This window comes from Kryptolebias marmoratus, linkage group LG2, assembly GCF_001649575.2.
Source record: "Kryptolebias marmoratus isolate JLee-2015 linkage group LG2, ASM164957v2, whole genome shotgun sequence".
Classification (NCBI taxonomy): Eukaryota; Metazoa; Chordata; class Actinopteri; order Cyprinodontiformes; family Rivulidae; genus Kryptolebias; species Kryptolebias marmoratus.
This window is the reverse complement of record NC_051431.1, coordinates 25,458,074-25,480,386: the sequence shown is the minus strand read 5'-3', so window position 1 is coordinate 25,480,386 and position 22,313 is coordinate 25,458,074. Positions and strand designations below refer to the sequence as shown.

Below are 22,313 nucleotides of genomic sequence, written 5' to 3'. Positions count from 1 at the left end.
TTTATGCATTCAGAAAAAATAATTTTGTCAGAGGCTCAGTTTTAGTGCCGAGTGAGTTAAAAATGACACACCAAAAAACTTGACTTCATAGGTTTGTCTGGTCTCTAATACCAGTGGTGACTAAATATAAAATGAAAGCATGTTCTTCAGAACATAAATTTGACCATTCACACTGCAGACTGAAAGTGCCATTTTGTATGAGTTCTGAAATCAGATACATATTCTGTGTTTTTTCAAAGCAACCTCAGTCTGAACAGTCATGTTGCATTTCATCCAGCATTTACGCTATTGAAGAAGGGGGTATGCAGATTGATCCAAAAATTGATAGTATTAATACCAAAGCCTTGCATTTTAAAGTTTGAAACTCCACATCTTCAGCTAAGGAACAGAAAATGCAGTTGCACCATCTTCTTTTTTTTTTTTCCGTTTTAGATTTCCTATGTCCTGGATGGCTGAAGATCTACACCAACATATGACACTAATCTTAGAGTAGGATCAATATTAGCGTGATTGGATTGATAATTTGAGTTTGTTTCTACTTTTAGTTCCTGTTCCAGAACTGCAATTCTGCACTGGAGTAGGCGGGAAGCAGCCAGATCAAATATAAACACTGGATAAAACAGGCAAGGCAGATAATAATTTTTCGTGCTCTGATTGCTCAACAACTTCAGAATTGATACACACATCCTAACATGTGTAGCATCCCTATTTAGCTCCGTAAACACAGTGAGCTGCATGGGATGTTGTCTTCTTCTGCTCATCCGGGTCGCTTCAGGACCGTAGACTGGTCACACTGTAGTCTGATGACGGTCACATTTGATTTATAATAGAAAATACCCACGGCAAAAAAATGAACCTGACAAAAAAATCAGAATTGAGCATCAAGACCTACAGTGTGTGTCTGACAAATAGCCTGACACTCATTAGAGTTGACAGAGTTTCCCATTGGAAAATAATGGGCTTCTGGCAGACATATGTCTGTACAATTGACTGCAGTGATAGTAAGAACTCTGTTACCTCCATTTAGTCATTTATTTATGTAGCACCCGTACAACCACTCTTAGTTGGAAATCTCAATGTAGGGGTGCTTGGGTTCGTTATAGAAGGTAGATACCAGATAGGTTAACCTAGATAGTGGATAATTCCGAATAAACAGGCAGAAATACTCTTTTGTCCTAAATGAGACCCAGAAATATTAACTTTTTTCGGCAATTGATTCGGCCGATATTTATTGGATTCAATAACCAAATTCACACTCTTAAACTAAACAACTGGCGAACAAAGATAATAAACATAACAAATTATTTTCCCCCAAAATAGCACAACAATAAACAAGGAAAATATCCAAGTGATATTACTAAATTATATCAAATGGTCCTTTTTTTTTTTCCTTTTGTGTAAAAGCTAACAATCAGTTCTTGTTTCTTTTTCTTGTTTTGCTTTTAATTGTACCTCACATTTAACTAAAGAACATTAGGAGAAAGGTTTTCTTCAAATCACATAACACATTTAACATGCCGAGAGCCCTCATGTACGCACACACACACACACACACCTACAGTCAGGTTGAGTACTCACAAGACCCCGGCAAAAAAAATACTGTTGCAGGCCTGTTCAAACCCTTGGGAGCGTTGAAATCTCACGCACCCCAAAACATTGAGAGCGTTGCAATTTCACAGATCCCAAAACATTGAGAGCGTTGCAATGTCACGGATCCCAAAAACATTGAGAGCGTTGCAAGCTCACGAATCCCCAAAAAACATTGAGAGCGTTGAAATTTGCCCGCTAGCCTAGCTTCAGCACGCGATGACTCCTCGTGTCGCTCGCTCGTCCTCCGCCCTTCGGGTTTCGGTCACTCCGCTTCAGCTGAGAAGCTTCCGAACTTTTCAGTCAATGCAACCCGTCTCAACCTCCTTATTTTGTGCACGTCTTTTTCCTTTTCTTTTTCCGCGTCGAGCTTCGGCTCGTCCTGCCACCGTTTTCTTTTTTTCTTATTTCCTTTTCTTTTTTTTCTCTCTCTCTCCCGCCCGCGCGAAGACAGCAGCCCCGCCCCCTCACGGACTTTTCACCAATACCATCAGTTACAGATCTGACTACCTTAACTGACCAATGAAACAGCGAAATCCATGAAGGAACTTATATCAGACGTAAAACACCCTTTTAGTTTAACCCATTTTAGTCAAATATTGTCACTGACCAAAACAAAACATATTTCCCCACCACTACAAGTAAACTTACTTTACAGTGTTAGATAGCAACACATACATACATATCAGTCACTTATCTCAGTGTGTTAAGAAATATGAAAACTTTGGTTTTATGTAAAAGCAAATAATCATTTACTTTTCATATACTTCAGCGACAATTACCAATTTAGGATTTACTTTAACCCTTAAAGTCCCACTGAAAATGACAATAGCCCCATATCTACCACAGGGCTACATTTAGTTGGTCTGTTGATAAATTGCATTAACAAGAGTTGTATTGTTGAGTAATAAAACTTAACTCTATAGTAACTTTGACACTGTAAGCCTCTCCATGACCTACACAGCCTGTTAGAACATGGCTTGATCACAGCAAGCTTGGAAAACTTCCCTCTGCATAAATGCAGTCATGATGCTGCTACTCTCTTAGTACCTGCCAAACAAGTTTTTCCTATTTTCCATGTTGTCAAGACGCTCTCCTGCACCCTCAGCACCTTCTGTATACATGTCCTTGCACCACCCTCTTGGATCACGTCAGGATGCAGCTTGCAGAAGACGGTGAGCACAACGCCACAACCATATGTTACATGTCTGCGCTGGGTTGTTTCTACGATCTTGTCACAATCAGTCTAGTGACTAGCCTTGCTTCAAATTCTTGTCAACTAAGCCATGCCATTGTATGCAGGCCCCACGTCGTGGATATGTTGCCACCACGTTCCACCCAGTACCTGATACACGGCCACTACATTGATAAACCTTGCTGCAGTACATTTTGTGTGTGCTCCAAATGTGTTTTGTGCCTTTTGCTTTAAAGTCAGTATGGTGGTGTCCTTAACAAAGCAGAGCCTGTTAATAAATTGTTCCGTAGCAGTATTAGAGTTGTAACATCACCAGTATACTTTCAAAACCACCCAGTCTTTTAATGTTTGATGACAAGTTGTGTTAAAATTTTATGAACATGAAGATTGCTTCAGGCTTATTAATATTTACATGCGTAAGGCATCCCTTTTTTTTATTCTCATCTTTTTGTCGTTGTCCACTCCTTTTGGGTTGCATAATCATGGCCTAAATTTTAGCTGGATCCAGTATTTACATCTTTTTTTTTTTTTTTCAATAAATAAGATTTATTTTTCTGTGGTTTTTTTATATGGCAATACTGATAATCAATTGTTGATGTAAAAACCTTTTTAACATTAAAGGACTAGTATTCCTTTGGGGTTTGGGGAACACCTTTCATGCCAGAGTTTTAAAGTAAAATCATCAGTATGCTGAGAAATGAGGTTACAGCTGTTAAAATCAAACTTTAAAAATCACCTTTTATGTGATCTTATGCTCAAAGTATGATTCTCAACTGATACCATATTAAATTTTAGCTCTATCTGCTGAGTTTTAGCCATTTTTGTGTTTTTCTAACGTTAATTAGCTGTTGTTGGTCAACCTGGATTGAATTGGCTTGACTTCAAAAGTTAGCCATTTGTAGATATATCTAATGATTGCTTTGAGAGTTTCATTAAAATCTTTTGCTATTGAAATATTTTGCTAAAGAGACACATGCATGCAAACATGAGCAATAAACATTATTGCTACCTTCTGCCCTTTGACAGCTTGTGGTAATGATCACCATGTATAAAACAGCTGTTAAAACGTGCTCAGACTGGTTTGGATTTACCTGAATAGTCAGCAAACCTAAGCTAAGATTAACTGCTTTTCTAAGTTAAAAGCAGCTGATATTCACCACAAACTAAGAGTTGTGGCTACAGTTTAATCCTGCAGAAACCTATTTGAATAACCTACTTGTGATGGCCCACATCAGCATAACACAGAGTTGACTTACAAATTTACACATGCATTCAAATTGTTTACATTTAAACAATAAACTGTTTCAATTTGTAGTGAATGTCATGAAAAGAAATGCATAACATATCAGTACTCAACCTAACAATGTTCAGTGTAATTCAGTTTATTTCTGTAGGGCTAGTTCACAACAGAAGTCATCTCACAGCACTACACAAAGCAATAAAACGTCAGAATCAAATTACATGCTATTAAATTCAGTCCAAAACAAATCCAACTAGAGTCAGTTTAATCCAGTTATAATACAGTTACATTTATTCATTTTTATAAAGTACCAAATTGGTCTTCTACCCATGGGGCCCAGTTGGGCTCAGCCCAAAGGAGTTGCATGGGTTCACCTTTCTGTGTGCCTACTACTTGCAGGAGGCTTGCACAAGATGGTGAGCACAACGCCACAACCATAGGTTACATGTCTGTGCTGGGTTGTTTCTATGACCTTCTCACAATCACAGTCTAGTGACTAGTCTTGCTTCAAATTTCATTGTATGTAGGCCAAAGGAAGTTTTCAAAATAAATATACACACACCCACACACACATGCAGTTATCTCAAAACCTTTTAAGAGCAAATAAAATAGTTGATGACAGGGCCATCTCTCTGTAACTAGACGGCTAAAAAAACAGACTTCACTGAACTACACAAAAGTGTTTGTACACAAAATCCAACAAGAAAAAACAATACATTTTTCAAAAATGGATTAACATTTTTTCCACCTAAACACATCTTAATGCAAAAAAGTGTGGAAGTTAATAGGGCTAATCTTTTTAAACAAACCTTGAACTTTTATTATATTAGCATTTTGGGGAGAAAAACAAAAAACCTGTACACTCTCTAACCTACTGTAAGAATTTGTCGGTCAAAACTGTTGATGTATTCATCTAATATACGTCTTTTTATTAGGATTTAAAGTAGCTGCCAGTTTTAAGAAAGCTAACCACCGTACTGCATACAATCATTCATTTCATTTGAATAATTTGATAAGTTTCACATTGTTTTGATTTTCTCATCAATGACAATAAAACGGGTCAGTCGCCACAATCTTTATTCCTTTTCTTTTACGGTTTGGTAACTTGAATTATTGACATTAATTTAGCTGGGGTGTAAACATGTCGACCCCTGGGTAGCATGAATACACATGTAGATACAACTTTGTGCACATAGACAGGAAAAAAAAACATGTTGAAACAACTTCTATAATGATGTCTTGTGCTAGCAGTAATTAGTGTTTTTCTGTGGTGTTCACTTACTTAAAAAAATATTTTTTAATGCCTAATTGGCCAGTGAAGGTGGAGAAGATCAAAATGTGTTAAGATTATCAATTGCCAAGCAATTAGTGCATCCCTAATTTGGCTGTTTAATGGACAATAACTGGTATAAGAAACTAGTGTTAATTTTGTACCAGTTGCTGCCTTTCACTATCAAAGGACTGATCCTAAAAAAAAGACAAACTAGCTGTTTAGCTAGTGACAAAAGATTCTACCTAGCAGCTAATGCTAGCTCTTTTTTTCAATCCAGTGTGTAGTAAAAAGGCAACACAGCTCTTTTTGTGTAGCACATTTTAGAAACAGAGTAACTCAAAGTTCTTTACATTTAACAATTAAAAACATTGTTGCAAAGTGGGGGGTGGGCACGTCACAGTTTAGTCATACTTCCAGCAACTGCTCCTTAACACCATTTGTTTAGCTGCTTGCTTTTGATCGATTGTGTGAAAGAGCTCCCATTTATCAGTCAGAAATATGGCAATGAAGGAAACAGCACCAGTGCCCTGGTCAAACAACATGATGCACTTATTCCTGTGCTTGTTAGCAGAGGACAAAATTTAGAAGGAGCTTGACGGAACTTTGTGGAACTTTGAAAGTGTTTTGTGAGGTCTGAGAGCTGATGGCGCACCAGGGCTTTGGCTGCACGTTTTAACAGTGTCGGGAAAAGCTGAAAAAGCTAAAGTCTGATTACTGGGCCATCAAGGATAATAATGGCCGTATTGGAAGAAGCTGAAGGAACTGGCAGTGGTTTGCACATATGAACACCATTCACGGGCGCCAACTATCTAGTAACGGGAGAGAGGCTGGCCTGGTATGGTAGAGGATGGTGAGTCTCTGTAAAGCTTAACCCACTGTTGTAAAGTGTACAGAAAAGGGTTTAGAGTAATGTCCAGTATGCACACACTAGGTAGCTCGTTATCTTAAGAGGATTATTAGTGATAAACCAATCATACAACACTACGTAATACGTATGGCACGTACGCTAGCAGCAATAAACCAGTCAGAGAACATTATGTAATATAATACAATTCGAAGCTTACCATCATTCGGGGAGGATTAAAACAGAGCTCCAACCACTGGACGTTGGTGTAAACAGCGTGATCAAAGTGAAGTTGAAGGAACGATGGATGACCGACGGCGAACACACGTTTACTAAGACAGGGGCAGCGACGGGTGAGTTACGCCATCTTATGCGAATGGATTGTGGATGCCTGGGCTAAGATATCTGCTTTAACTGTTGTCCGAGCTTTCGCGAAAGCCGGCATCATTGCTGAACAGCCACCTGACAACGAGGCTGACTCCGACAATGATGAGAGGGAACCTAGCATGTTTGATGGCGAAATCGCCCAGATGTTCAATTCAGACAGAAGATGAGGACTTCAATGGATTTGTGGAAGAAGAATGATAAAAAATTATCTGTAAAATAATTGTTATATAGTAGAATAAAGTTCAACCAAACTCACCATTTTGCTTCTGTGACCTTTTTTTTTTTTGTAGACTATGTTTTAGCATGCGCCTTATAATCCGGTGTGCCTTATGTATGGGTTAAGTATAAAAATGGACGCCATAGATAGATAGATAGATAGACTTTATTACAGACTCAGAGTCCAATATACAAAAAAAGATAACAAATCGAGACTGTGCCTTATAATTGCGTGCGCCTTATGGTCCAGAAAATACGGTAGCTGCAAGGGGCTGTTGCCAAGGAAGAAAGAAATTGGCATTAATATCAGAAGCAGTTGTTGTCTTTCTTCATTATTATTATGGTTATTATTTTTTATTTTTGTTTTTTATCCTTTATTTAACCAGGCAAGTCCCATTGAGATCACAGATCTCTTTTTCAAGGGAGGTCTGGGCCTGAAGGCAGGAGTGCTTGGAGAAAACCCACACAAACATGAGAACATGCAAACTCCACACAGAAAGGCCCTGGGTCCGACCCGGGGCTTGAACCCAGGATAATGTATGTAGGTATGTACGTACAGTTGGATGGATGGATGGATTTGGAGTCAGTTATGTCCTGTAACTATGAGTTGAAAACATTCAAGACAAAAAATGGAGGCAATGTACAATATGAGTGAGAGTGTAAAGTTAGATTTTCCTTTATTGCCTAATGGAAAGTTGTAGTTATACTTACACAGTGAAAATCATGTTGATGTAACTGTTTTGCCTTTAACGCAGCTACCACTACTGACACCATTGCTTTTAGAATTAGATTAACGTTCCACGTTTTGTGTTCGCTGATGGTGAAAATGTACCAACAGCATTGATTACTATAGCTTCCACACAGATCTGGAATAGGAGATCATGCTTCACTTTATTAAAAAATGTATTTAGTTGTCACTGGAGTACGTTCTTTTAACAGTAGCACATCAGTCAAGCACATGTCAGATGCCTTCAGCATTGTTTCTGGCGACATGAGAGACCACTCTCAGCAGTGCTCGGAGAAAAACAACCCATCAGCCTTCAGCGGCTTGACAGCAGGGTTTCAGGTACACATCAGTGTTAAGTGCTATCATTTTTCTCACAAACTGTAGCTCTTAAATGCAGTAGTATCTTTATTGAAACCTTGGATTTAACCTTGCTGCTAATTTGTCTTGATTGTTTGGACCAGCTGCAGTGCCTGAGATCGACACAAAGATTTTGAGTTTTTATTTTGCTTTTAATAACGGCAAATTTGCATTCGCAGCTGCTACCAGTTTTATCCGTGTGTGTGAGGTGTGTGTTTGAGGTTTTGTTGAGTAGAGAAGACCCAGTTGTGATTGGCACACTTCTCCACTGATCAACAGATCAAGTCCTTCTATAAAGTGCCACCTTTCAAAATTTCCTGTCTCCCTCATACCACCTCATGAATGTTTTTCTAGATCCACCCTGACAATGGACCAGATTTTCCAGAAAGAAATTTGAGCATTCTATTTATTTTTGATGGTGGATTTTTAATGTAGTTGTCAATTAGGGTTAGACAACAGGATGAATATATCATCCATCAGATTGGAGTTCATTAGGCCATAGATTTTTATTTTTTATGGAGAATATTTTCTACATTATTTTATCTTGTATAAGTTTTTCCTTCAAGAGTTTTGACCTGTGAATGGCTATACAATTCAAACTCTAACACAATGAAATGCGCCCTTATCACAAGCAGTCCGCCACAATTATTTCCAGCAGCAGCGTCTCTAACCTTCTGTCAGGTGTTGGTCCAGTCCGCAGTCCGACACCTGAAGGACACCACTGTTGTTTTATGGCACAGCAAAGATCTGTGTGCTTTGTTTTAATCAGCTACAATTTCTGTAAAACCGTAATCTTATAATTTAAAAAAGACCAATATCAAGATGTGGTTAAAAAGAATTTTAAGCCAAAAAACTGTTGTACCGACAAGTCAGCAGCTACAGAAGGAACCAAGGAAAAGAAAAAGAACAATCGTCTCTCCTTTGTTGATTAAAACAACTTAATGGCTCTAAGTAGGAAATTTGTACTGTAGTATCATTTGAAACATAAAATTTAAGAGCAAAAAAACTAAAACAAACAATATAAAAAATGTTTTTCCCTGTGGTTAAGACTTTTTTCAATTCCCTGATTTAAAAGGCACAACAAACATCAGCCAACTATAATAAAACAACCTACAGTTTTTGTAGGAACCAGATAAATTGAAGCTTTACTGTGGCGCCCAGCTTGTTCTCACAGACAGTTAATTATCACCGTGACTCATCATGGCAGCTGTTTCACAATCGACTATCTGCTGTTAAACACAGACTCTTTGACAAAGTAAATAAATATACTTGTTTTAATCACATTACTGTTATCAATAAAAGCTGCCTCCTGCATCTTGCGGCGCTCTTGTCCTGATTTCTGGCTGTGCGTCATGACGCACCACAGGTGGAGAGGCTTTATGGATTTAAACCCCGTTCTCTCGATCAGTGCTTATTTATTGGTATTTTTGCATTAAAGTTTAGTTGAAACCAAATAAAGCCATGGACAGTTAGGGTTTCTAACTGAAATAACAATAATTGTGGTGACACTTTTCCTCCTCAGTGCACTCTCGCTCCGCAGCACACTGCAGTTTGTCAGGAACCCCTTGGATAATACTAGAGAAAACGCTGTATAAGCTTTGTTCATGTACATGGTCAGCTCTTTGGTGGTACTGCAGCGCAAGAAGGAAATCAGCCTTTTTTATGCTGTTGCTTGTTTTTATTATCAGCATTATGTTAAAAAATGCCATGTAATTATAGTTGCATAACTACAGATTGAAGTAAGAATTTAAAATAAAAGTAATTGTGTAAAGATTTTTTCCAACTACATACTGACTTTACATAGGTGCAATAGAGTGCAACTCTACAAGATAACATAATGAATTATTTTGAAAGAAAAACAAAAGGAAGCAGATGTTAATCAGTTTTGTTTTGTTTTGTTTTTTTGGCTAGACAATGTAACATTACAAGAGTAAAACTGAAATCTAAAAATGAAGAAACTTTTACTTTGGCAGAATGCCATTAAATGAAGTATAGGCAATGGTGTCACCTTCTGCTGTAAAAGAGTCAGTTTATTCCTAAAGGGGTTAATTCTGAATAACATGTTAGAATAACTAGTGATTATTAGTGACATAAAAAATATTCTTACAGTGGTTTGGAAATCGTTTTGATGATGGGTCTCACTGTGGATACACTAATGAGCAATGTTTAAACTGCCTTACTGAAGTTGCTGCTGTGGTGTCCTCAATAAAATAAGACGATGGCAAATACATGCTGAAAAATGTGTATCAAAATGCTTATATTGATAAGCATATTGATACTAGCTCTTTTTTTTACTGTAAATGGCCTAAATTAAATATTATCAAAGAAAATTTAAGTCATTAAAACTATGAGCTGTATCTAAATTTAACATTTTCAAAGGAGTAAATTTTTAGTGAAAAAAGTAATTTTGCTATATACCATAGTAGTCATTGATTACAAGGGTGTAAGTTATGTTGTGTTCATCAATAAAAATCAATCTTCAACTCTCAAAATAAAAAACATGTGACAAGTTATCCATCCATCCATCCATCCATCCATCCATCCATCCATCCATCCATCCATCCATCCATCCATCCAGGATGACTCACAGCTACTACCACACAAAATATTACCAGTGGTGGCCATCTTGAATGGGCTTTACTCCAAACATTACTCAGCAGTAAATGTACATTCATTGATAACTTTCTTCGAGTGATAATTATCACAAACTTTGAAATCTGCATTAGTATGTTTTATAGGTGACAGTCTGATATCTCAGTGAATGACATCAGTATGTGAACCTCTATTGGTGTTAAGTTGGATATAATCCATCTCCAGTTCAAGCTGCTGGTTTTCATACAGAGCCGTGGAAGTCGGCATATCTGCTTTTTAGATTTAGCACTTGGTCAGTTTAATTTAGCCCACTTTTTAAGGTTGCCACTTTCCATAAGACCTCTTTATGACTGTCCCAGTGTGCATAGCCCAGGTCAACAAGTGGAGATGAGCTGTTAATCTGTAAATACCGGCCAACTGCGTGTGTGCATGCTTGTGGGTGCCCACACTGTCTTCTCTTCTAAAGGAGCTCTGTCAGTGCCTCTGGGAGAGTGGGTGGTTTTGCACTGCTTTAGTAAAACTGAGTGTGCTTTACACTAAGCTCTGTTTCCCTTCCTCCTTCCTCCAGCAGCTGTTTTCTTCTGGGAACTGGAGCCAGTGTGTGTTTTTCCCCGTCCTTGCGTCACAAGCAGAAACTCACCGACTTACTGACAAACACTTTTTTTTTCTTGCCCTGTCCTGCACCCGTCTGGCTGATGACTCTGTTCTGACCTTATTTTGGATGACAGACTGAGAAGCCAGTATTCTCACTATTCTACTTGGCTGCTGTGATAATGTTTTCATTGCTATGTGAGAATCGCCTGACTTTTCAAAGAATTGCTTTCATGGTAAGATGACGTTTCTGTTATTTGGTCCCTTGTTTGCTCTTCTTCCAGTTTCTCCTTTAGCACAGCTACTCTCTCACTTACTCTCAAGTATTTTTGACAGTTAAAACATCATTGTGTCCGCAAGTAAAACAAATATCCAAAATGAAAATCTGTGCTGCAATTGTTTTTTTGCTTGAGCTCCAAACTACATAGCTTTAAGTCATCTTGTCCTAATGTCACATCTGGTAGACTCCTGAAGGGTTTCTCTCTCTCAGCTGGTGATAAAAAATTTCCAACTTTGTTTTCGTTAAAAAATAAGGCCGTTCCTTCACCTAAGGTCTTTCATACATGAGTGGCTAAGAAGTGAGAGATTGTGACATATGATTTAGTTTTTCTGTATTGTGTTACAGTGTTAAAGGAGACCAGTTCACTCCTGACTGTTAATTATACCTTACCTAAGCTGATGGACTAAGCCAAGTAGGTTTAAGGGTTAGGCTATACTAAAAAAGACATTATAGTATAGAGTTTCTTCGACTAGGAATGTTAAGCTGTGAAAAAAGCACAGAAGCTTTTGACACGGAGAGGAAAAAGTTCCCATCCTGGCTAAGTTCACCTTGTGTCACTGGTCTCTTTATTACAAGTGCATTTTACTTTTAATAAAATATAAATTTTTACATCCACATATTTTAAGTCTTTTAGACCATGTCCAGACTTGGCACTCCGGCTTCAACCAATGATTATTTAGGTAGTTGACTAACCAGTCAAAAGTTTTTAAATTGGTTAACAATTATTTTAAGTTTGTCTCTTATTCCTATGGGTGCACCTCCTTTCTGCCTGCCTGTGAATACCACCTTGATGTCTCCGCATGAATGTAACATAACATTTCACAGCAAATTAAAATAATAATCTGTGAAATATATGGATTTGAAACTAATAAAATTTAATTATCATTATACTTAATGTGACCATCACAGAAACATGAAAGTTACGTTTGCAAACCAAATCTGATAATATTAGCCTAACAATTGACCATGAGACCTTGTTTAAATTGATATGAATGATTCTTTACAAACATCATTTAAAAAGGAGGCAACACAACATGCTAAGTTTACTTTCAAGACTTACTTAAAGTCGTGTCAACCATAAAAAAATCTGTTGGAAACAAAAACTTTTTTTTTTTTTGTAGTTGATTAGTCGACTATGTTACCAATCATTGTAGGCCTACTTTGCACTATCATCGGTCCTGGATGATTTAATCACAAAAGGTTGGTAACAAATAAATGTGTGAACATTCTCTGTATTCATTGAAGACATCTTCACCCACAATTGGGAAGTCGCAGGTTAGAATCCCAACTGGGACTTTTTGAGTGAAGTTTGCATCTTCTCTCCATGCATGTGTGGGTTTTCTTTAGATGCTACTGGGATTCCTCCTATAGATCAGAAACGTGCATTAGATTAATTAGTCGCTCTAGTCACTAGGTGTTACTGTTTAGCATCAATAGTTGTCTGTCTTGTATGTCTCTACTTGACCTTGCAATGGACTGACTGCATGCCCATGGTTGACCCTGCTTCTTACCCAATGACCCCCTGAGATAGGCACCGGTTTTTCTTGTAAAACCAGACGGAATATTTGACTCTGTCTACCAATCTGTCCATCATTCTTCTTGAAAGGCAACTGTGCAACCCAACTGTTTCAGCCTACTTCAAAATAGCTAATAGCTAAAATAGCTCTTAAAACCCATGTTTATTTTTTTTAATGTTCTTCTTCAACTAAACAAAGTCAACTTCCTGAGTTGCAACTTCTTCTCTGTCTATCTTGAATCTCATAAAATCATCTGTTCTGTCTTTTGTCTATTTCCAGATGTTTCCTAACAGGCCTTATGCACTAAGATAACCCATATTCGGCAATCTTCCCATTTCATTGCACATCACCAAGTGTGAGATGGACCTGATTAACCCTCCAATCGTCCTCAAATATAATAACAAATTTGGTCCTTGGGGTCAATCTGACCCCAGGGATATTTACCTTGTGAAAATGATTTGCAGAATGTTGCCGACCACGTTTTTGTGACAGGCACTTTATTTGTTGAATACATAAATAACCCCTTGAAAATCAATGAGTTGACCTGTACTCTAGCGCCACCATCAGGCCAAGCCTTTAAATTAGAATTAATTTATCTTGAATTTTTCATACAAATCTTCTCAAATTTACTTCTCATGAAGAGCTCGAATGATGACTTGATGTCATCAACATGGCGGACTGCATATCTGGTGGGTCCTGGAACCATTTTGATTATATTACTAGCGTTACGTCTACCCTGCTATTTCTGTGGAGAAAGGGACCATGGTATCTTTCCATTTGTGGAAGAGATCATGTCTGCTGGTGGTTGACAGACAACAGGATGGTCAACACTCTCATTCTCATCAGATGAGAATTCTTCAATATCAGAGTCCTCCTGAACACAGTCCTCTGTCTCAGAGACAAGCTCCTCTAAGTCCAAGAGCTGTTCCAAAGCATCTTTGACAGTAAACCTTTTCCCAGAAGACATTTTCAAAGAGAGAGTGTATAGATTGCAGTATACTCAGAGCAATGAGGAATGATTTGGATAGAGGACTGAGATGCAAGCTTTTATATTTGTTCCTCCCTGATTTTGCATGAGGGTGGCACAGTGGAGTAGTGGTTAGAGCTGTTGCCTCCCAGCAAGAAGGTTGCAGGATTGTTTCTTGGCCTGGGGCCTTTCTAGGTGGAGTTTGCATGTTCTGTGCACACTTGGGTTTACTCCAGTTTCCTCCCACAGACCAAAAACATACATGTTAGGTTAATTGATGACTCTAAAATTGTCCCTAGGTGTGAGTGAGAGTGTGAATGGTTGTTTGTCTCATTTGTCCATATGTGGCCCTGTGATGGACTTGTGACCTGTCTAGGGTGTCCCCCGCCTCTCGCACAGTGACTGCTGGGGATAGGCACCAGCTCCCTGTGACCCGGAATGGAGAAGCGGGTAAAGAAAATGGATGGATGGATGATTTTGCATGAACTACCAATGTCCTTGTGGGAATACCACACACACATTCATGCCCATGGTGCGGGAAGTATCAAAATAAATAATAAAGAAATAAATAAAACTCAACTCAAACAACTCAACTGCACCTGCAGATGTGGTCATGTTAGGTCACACACACTGACAGACAAGTTTTAACAGCTAAAACAGCTTGGGGTCAAATTGACCCCTGAGGACGACCAATGCGTGCAATATGTGTTCAGCACATTGAAAAAATATCACCATGACAATTTTATGTTTTATCAGTTGTTAATTCTACTATTTAGGACTTGTAAGGACTTGTGTGTTTGCTTTTACACTGCCAGGGGAACATTGTGATTGCTCAGCACTTTGCCAATAGTCGGGACAGCCACTTATTCCACTTATGTGCAAGCCGTTCACCATCGTCAACAATGGAGGGTGCCATAGTTGGAGCTGTGTGTTCTGAGTCTGGTTTTTAGTTTAAAGCTGAGGTTGAAAGAACACTACAAACGTTCAAACAAGACCCGTACAACAGATCGGTTTACTTTGTGCGACACTACAATGTTGCAGTAATGACAAATAAGTTGCTTTTACTTTAGCAATCTGAATACAGTTTTAATGGTGCAGGTCCTGCAGGGGCATTCAATTTGTTCAGCCAATTAAGTTATGTTGACCAATCACATCCCCTAATGTCACTTGTGAGTCCCTATTAAGCAATGACAATGCTCACTCAGGAGCAGGAGCTAAAATAAGACTTGATAAATGTAGTTCGCAGAATGACTGCGAATCGTGACAATACCACCAGTGCAAAGTGTCAATTTATTCCTCCTACTAATGGCAGCTAGATTGGTAAAATATCACTGTTTTCTGGGTGTTTGTTGTAAACATGTGAGCTTTAGGCTTTGGTGCTAGTTCAGATATCAGTGCTATATCCGTCTCTGCTTTAATAGTCTGCATAAATGTGCCTTTAAGCAGTATGTCTATGCATCTTTGTGAGCTTTTCAGTAGGAGAGGCCATTTGGTACCAGCATGTACCTCTAAGTCAAGGCCTTTTTTCTTGTGTATGTCAAACAACCAGAGCTTAGAACAACCATAGTAGTTATATTTGGATGTGATTTTTAAAGCTGTAAGGAAACTGACTTTAAACTTGTGGAGAAATGAGAAAGGGCTTTTTTTTGGTTTGTACAAACTTTCGCATGCTTCTGGATCATCCTATTAAATTCAGCTTTCTCTTTGAAATGATGTCCAGCTCTTCAAATGTCACATCTGATTTCCTCTCTTCTGCACTTTCCATTTCCTATCAGGCTTCCTGCATCACTCATCTGTCACCTTTCCTGTGTCATCTCTCCTCTTCCATGTTTCTTCTTCACTTCTTCTTGCCTCTCCTCTATTTGCTGTCACATTCCATTAATTTTGACTCAAACATCTCGCTTCTATTGCATCATTTCGTTTACCTTTTCTTGAATAAAACACAAATAGCTGTTGAAAATCCTTAAATATGTGTTGAGGAATTTCTCTCAGCTTTTTCTATTCGCTCTGTTTAACACTATGAATGTTTTTTGACAAAACTGTTTTAAACTGGCAAATAGTTGTGCACACTGGCTGTCTGTTACTTTCACAGGCATGTTTAAATAAGCCTGAGGGTCAGTACAAATAAATTGATTATCACTTAAATAGCTGAATGTTACTGGTTTAACTGACTGCCAGATTACAAATGCAGACAAACGTGTTAGTCTTACAGCTCATTGAAACAGTGCTTCTTTCTCTTAAAGTGATTCAGTAAAAAAAATAGAGTAAACAAAAACTATGAAATAAATAATTTTTTATTTCTTTTTTAAAAGTATTCTAAAACAGTATGAACAAACTTGTAGATATTCTTAAAGAGACTATTATTCTTTGCAAAATAGTCATGTGTTGGACATTAATTAGTACCACAGGAGCCTTCAAGTCTTCATCAATCATTCAGTCTATTTAAAGGGAACAAACAGTTTGGTATGGCTGTGTTCAGCACACTAAACATGGAGCAGAGGAAGCAAAGGCCAGAGCTGTGTGAGGAGCTCAGAAAGAAGATTATCCATGTTAAAGGTAAAGGCTACAAGACCATCTTCAAGCAGCTTCATGTTCCTCTGACCACAGCTATAAATATTATTAAAAAGTCTAAAATTCATGGGATTGTAGCCAATCTCCCAGGGCGTGAACGCAAGAGGAAATGCAACCCCAGGTTGATTAGTCAGATAGATTGTAGAAATGGAGCCAAATAAATTATCCAAAAACATTCAAGTTAAATTCCAAGGGCAAGGTTCATCACTTTTTGATGGCATCATTTGTCACATTTTGAATTTGTACTCACTGGTTAGTTTTTATTGCTTTAATTTTGAACTTGTCTGCTGATGTAACAAACCCATTTCTCTCAGGGGATCAATAACATATTTTACTTTTCTACTCCACTCTATTAATTGGCTCCTTGGAATTAGACCTGTGAGAGGGAACCTCTGTTGGCAGAAAAACACAAGAAAGTCAGATTGAAATTTGCCAAAATGTGTTGAAAATCCCCAACGTTTCTGGGAGAATATACATTGGACTGATGAGACGAAAAAAACAAAAAAAACAACAACAACAAAAAAACAAACACCCAACTTACTGTGAAACATTGAGGGGGCTCGGTTTGTTTTGGTTCTGCTTTCCTGCACTTAAATCTGTGCAGCGTACAATGAAGTCTCAAGACTACCGAGTCATTCTGGAGTGAAACATGCTGCCCAGTGTTAGAAAGCTCAGCCTCAGTCACAGGTCATGGGTCCTTCAACAAGATAATGACCCAAAACACACAGCTAAAACCACTCAAGTATAGCTGAGAAAAAAACAAAACAAACATTGAACTATTCTTAAAAGGCCCTCCATGAGCCCAGATCTTCATCCTATTGAACATCTATGGAAAGCTCTGAAAGCTGCAGTGTGGAAACGCCATCCTTTAAACGTGACACAGCTTGAGCAGTTTGCTCATAAAGAGTCGGCCAAACTGCCTGTTGGCAAATGCACACGTGCCACCGTGAAGTACAGAGGTAGCTTGTTGGCAAAGGGTACTGCTACAAAATATTAAATACAGGGAACAATCTATTTGTTCAAGTGATTCAGTTACTAAAAGCAAAGCTTAAGTTGGATTAAAAATGGAACAAACAAGGGACACCATAAAACTTTCAGTTCCAAGTTATTTCCGAGGGAGTTGTTTCATCATTGTGGAAGAGTACCAACAAATTACTCTGCATCTGTATACGCCTCATGTTTTTTAAAATTGCACACAGGTGAAGTTTCTCAAGAGCTCTTTAATTTAACTAGATTTATCTTTTAGTTTTAGTACTGCAGTTTGTGACAGCAGATGGTTTTGTTTGCTGATCTGTTTCAACTGTACATCACATTGTTATAGGTAACTGCTTCGGTTTTGTTGCAGCTGCAATGATTTCTTCTTTTTTTTTTGGTAAATGTCATTGATTTGTGAGGTATTCTTTTCACATGTGTAAACTTAGAAGAAGAATGAAGTTCATGGACGGATCTATTGATGGGCATTGGTTTGTAGTTGTTTTTGCTGGCTGATATCCACCAGCTGTAAATGCTCTTTTATATGTCAGTAGCTTCATGTAAATGACACGTACCCCCAAAGGGTTTCTCTGGACAGACTGAGTCCACTCTGTTCTCTGTTCTGTGCATTAATGCTCACTGCTGGAATCTTGATTGTAAATAATATGTGCTATTGATTTGGCACTGTATTTAGAATTGAGTGTGCGAGGCATTTTTGGTGTCCTCTATTTTTGAAATCCTCTATTTTTTACGTTCCTTTAATATGTACTAGGGTTGAATTTGTAGTTTTGATTCTGGAAGACAAAAACACAAACTGTTAGACTTATTGTCTATTGTCTTGTCATTTTTGTTTCCCCCCCCCTCCTCCTTTACATAGACAAGTTGTGTTGTCTTGTGTGTTTCCACAGAAATTTTAAGCTTAGGGCTCTTCTTGTAAATTTCCCCATGCATGTACGCTGCAAGTGCGTAAATCATATAAAACACCAAATGTGCGGCCACAGGGCTGTGTTTACAATCTGTTTTTCTTTTTCCGGAGCCGTGTTATGTCAGATGATAAATGTGCCTTTCATTTGTCCTGAAATGGCTTCATCATGTTCCATCTTTGGTGGTGGAAAAAAAATGTGAAAATGGGGAGCTCATCACTCTTTATGGGAATCCAGTCATGAGACAATGCTTAGCAAATCACTGTCTGAGAGTGGGTTGCCAATGAGTACTCAGGCTTGTGTGCTGCTGTTGTCAAAACTGTTGCTCATTTATCATGTCACAGTCTGCTGCATTTCTTTTTTTGTATCACTATTTTTCACCTCCACATGTCACAGTATCTTAAATTAAAACTGAAGCTTATGAAGATGTAACCAGTAAAAGTCACAACTACTTTGTGAATATCAACGTATGTAAACATGTCTCAATAGAGTGGAAACTGTACAGTGGGTATTGTGACACTTGTTGAGTTCAACATGTCCTATGATCCACGTATTTGTTGCCACAACAGTCTTTGTTTGAAAGTCTACAGAACAAGTAAAATGTATTTTCCACCCATTTATACAAACACTCATATGGCACTGCCTAGCACATATTTATCCTGTTTCTTTGTACAATCACAAGGTGATAGCTAGGCCTGTTGCGATAAACGAAAAATCAAACTAGAAAGTTCCTGGAGAAACTTTGACGGGGCCTGCCACGGTGTGCGTCCATGCTGAACCAAGATGGCTCCAAGAGCTGATCAGTTGCAGACAGGAATCATAATGCCTTGCTTGCAAGGCATTGTACTGCTCTCTATGCACTGCTGGCAGGCCCCAATAATAGCACGACAAGTTAAAATGAGGTCGATAATTTTCATTTATCGGCGTTATCGTTCCTTCGTGTCTCTCTCTCTTTCTCTACTGAAGACACTTGAGGACAAAAGGCTCAGCTAAAGCTAAATTAGCCTCAGCTAACCCCTCCCTTTCTCTTAGCGTAAGGGGGCGTGGCCTATCGCGTCAGGTAGCCAGCCGAGGCGCATCGTCTTGTTCCTCTGCAGCATTAGCCCCCGTGAGGAGTTAACAAGCTAAAGAAACGCTGTTTGATATTGGGGGAAAAAACAAAATGGAATTGGTTTCAAGGTTCTTTACATTAGGAAATATCAGTTATTCTTCAGGACATGTCATGTAGTCAAGTAAAAACTGAAGAAATGAACCAGTTTGGCATTAGGCATATCATTGCGTCAGTCTTCATTTTAAACTAACTCTACTAATAAGGCTGCAAAGTTTTTAACGGACTCGCATCTTGTTTCTTCTTATGTATTTCTAAGCCAGAGTTTGCTGAAGTGATGCACAAACACACTTTCTCTCTATTTTGATCTGACTTTGAATAGTTCAAGTTGTCACATTTTCTTGTGGTCTCAGTGAGTCATCGAACAAAACAGACTGAAAAAAAGTTGTCTTTTTGTACATTGGTTAAAAAATATCTGATATGAACTTTTTATTTAGTGTTTAAACTTCAGGATTTCTGGATACTTGGATGGACCGCTTTGCCTCTGCTCTTTGTGTTTCTTCAGTTTGAGATCTGGGGTTTTTCATAAAACATCAGGGGCTACAGCCTTGAATGTCCAGGCCTAATAATAATAATGATAATAATAAAAATAATCTCTCTCTTCAATATTATGAGACAAGAATAATATTAGTGTATAGGACTATATGGAAATGTATCAGGTGTTTAAAATGCCATCAGAGTAGCACATCAGTTTTACAGTTTGTTGGAATAAAGGCAGCATTGGCTTGTGCAAATACAGCTCTGAATATTATTACAGAGGGTGACATTCATTCATTTTCAAGAGAGATACATGGAACCATAATACCAGTTACTTAACTTTCCCTGGGAAACTCCTGTGGAGCCGCTTCCTTTGAAACTGTAGGGGAGTGTTGAACCTCAGAATGACTGCGTACACAACCGAGTGGGAGAGAACAAGGAGGTGCAGCAGTGCAGCAAGTTTTGAACTGCTTGGCCATTTGGAAAAAAAAAAAAAAAGAACTAAACTTGACTTTGAAAGTAGCTTGAGGCTTTTAGTCTGCTTGCTCTTAGAGCTAAGCAATAAGCATTTTCTTATAGGCTTATAAAATATTAATTGGTTCATATTTGTTTGTTAGTTGAAGGATATGTTGGCTTAGAGGCAGTCTTATTTCTTCTGCAGATTCAGATTTTGCAGGACATCCAAAAAATGTGCTTTTATTTCTTGATTTTTTTTTTACACTAATAAAAAAAAAATGCAATGTTTTCGAAAATAAATCTTAAGCTTAGAAAATAAAGGAGTATTAGAAGCAAATTGTATTAATGTCAAGTTATCAAAATGAACGTATGCATTGCTGCATCTCTTCCATTTGAAACGGTAAATAAAAAAAAAAAGAAGAAGAAAAAACTGTTTTGAGAAAAGCTGGAAAGAAAACAACTATAAACTACAGATTGAATCATGATGTTGTTTGTTTGTGTTTCAGGAGTGTGGTCCTTCTCGGTTGAAGACTGTGTGTGTCCTGCACCATCTTCCCACACAAGACAGACAGTTTTATGATGCACTCATGAGGTAACGTAAAGACCCTCTGGCCCTTCGCTGCCACCCTTGGTCCATCCTTTTCCCTTCCCCTCTGCCTCCCTTCTCCCTTGGATCCACTAAACAATGGGCCAGAAGATCTCAGGCAGCATAAAGTCAGTTGATGTACATGGGGAGCCCTCGTACCGACCAGTGCGGCGTGAACTAAGGGGTCCAGATTTCTGTCGGCCCACTAGGCTAGACCTACTGCTAGACATGCCCTCAGCAAGCACCGAGATGCAACTTCGCCACGCCTGGAACCCTGACGACCGATCACTCAACGTCTTTGTCAAGGAGGATGACAAGCTGACGTTTCACCGACACCCTGTTGCCCAGAGCACAGACTGCATCCGAGGAAGGGTTGGCTACACCAGGGGCCTCCATGTATGGAGGATTCACTGGCCAGCCAGACAAAGAGGCACTCATGCTGTTGTGGGGGTGGCCACTGCTGAAGCACCTTTACACTCAGTGGGCTACACAGCCCTGGTGGGTTCAGACTCCGAGTCCTGGGGCTGGGACCTGGGTCGGAACAGACTTTACCATGATGGAAAGAACAGACCCGTTTCCACATCGGCGCCCACTTACCCTTCTTTCCTGGAGCCAGATGAGTCATTTGTTCTCCCGGACTGTCTGACAGTAATATTAGACATGGACGAAGGGACACTGAGCTTTATGGTGGATGGACAGTATCTGGGAGTGGCTTTCAGGGGCCTAAAGGGCAAGAAATTGTATCCCATCGTCAGCGCTGTGTGGGGTCACTGTGAAGTGTCGATTCGCTACGTCAATGGATTAGATCGTAAGTAATGCACACACCGATGTTGGCATTGTATTTTACAAGCTACTGTGGTGGGGTTCTATAAATTAGTTATGAAGATGATTTTAAATAAATAAAACTCATCAGCTGTTTGCTGACATCTTGTCAACTTTTTAGCATAATCTTTTCATAAATTCATCTCCCTTTCTCATTATTCTAATCTATAGCACAGATTTCTGTCCTGATATGTAAAACTCTAAAGTTAAAAAAACAGTTCACTTTCTTTTTCTCTTGTACACTGTAAGTATATCTGGTTTCTACTTGGGCTGTCCTTAGGTGTGAGTGAGCGTGAGCATGGTTGTTTCTCGTTTGTCTCTGTGATGAACTGGAGTAGGGCTGCAACAACGAATCAATAAAATCGATAAAATTCGATAATTAAAAGCGTTGGCAACAAAATTCATTATCGATATGTGTCGCGCAATTTATGTGTCACTAACGTTGTCGCGGAAACGGTGACGTCACCCGCAGCGCGTTTGCTGAACAAACTCCGTCCCAAATATAAGTCATTGCTCCGTCCGCTCCGTAAAAAAAAACAAAAAAAAAAACATTTAACTAAATTTACATCTACTTATTTTTGTAATTAATTGTTTTAATGGTACTTGTAGTGTGTGTGTTTAATTG

General features: G+C 38.6%; 1 protein-coding gene across 3 annotated transcripts in view; it reads left to right on the top strand.

The window, feature by feature from the left end:
• LOC108239340 (SPRY domain-containing SOCS box protein 4-like) overlaps positions 1 to 22,313 on the top strand; it is a 42,895-nt gene that overhangs the window by 10,095 nt on the left and 10,487 nt on the right. For 2 of the 3 annotated variants that reach the window (XM_017421997.3, XM_025007192.2), the window contains exon 2: positions 20,787 to 21,674. In XM_017421997.3, coding sequence (XP_017277486.1) covers positions 20,966 to 21,674 — 709 coding nt within the window. In that variant the 5' untranslated portion in view covers positions 20,787 to 20,965. Of the gene's footprint in view, positions 1 to 11,099; positions 11,246 to 20,786; positions 21,675 to 22,313 lie in introns of those variants that run through there. The other variant, XM_017421998.3, reaches the window with a different exon arrangement.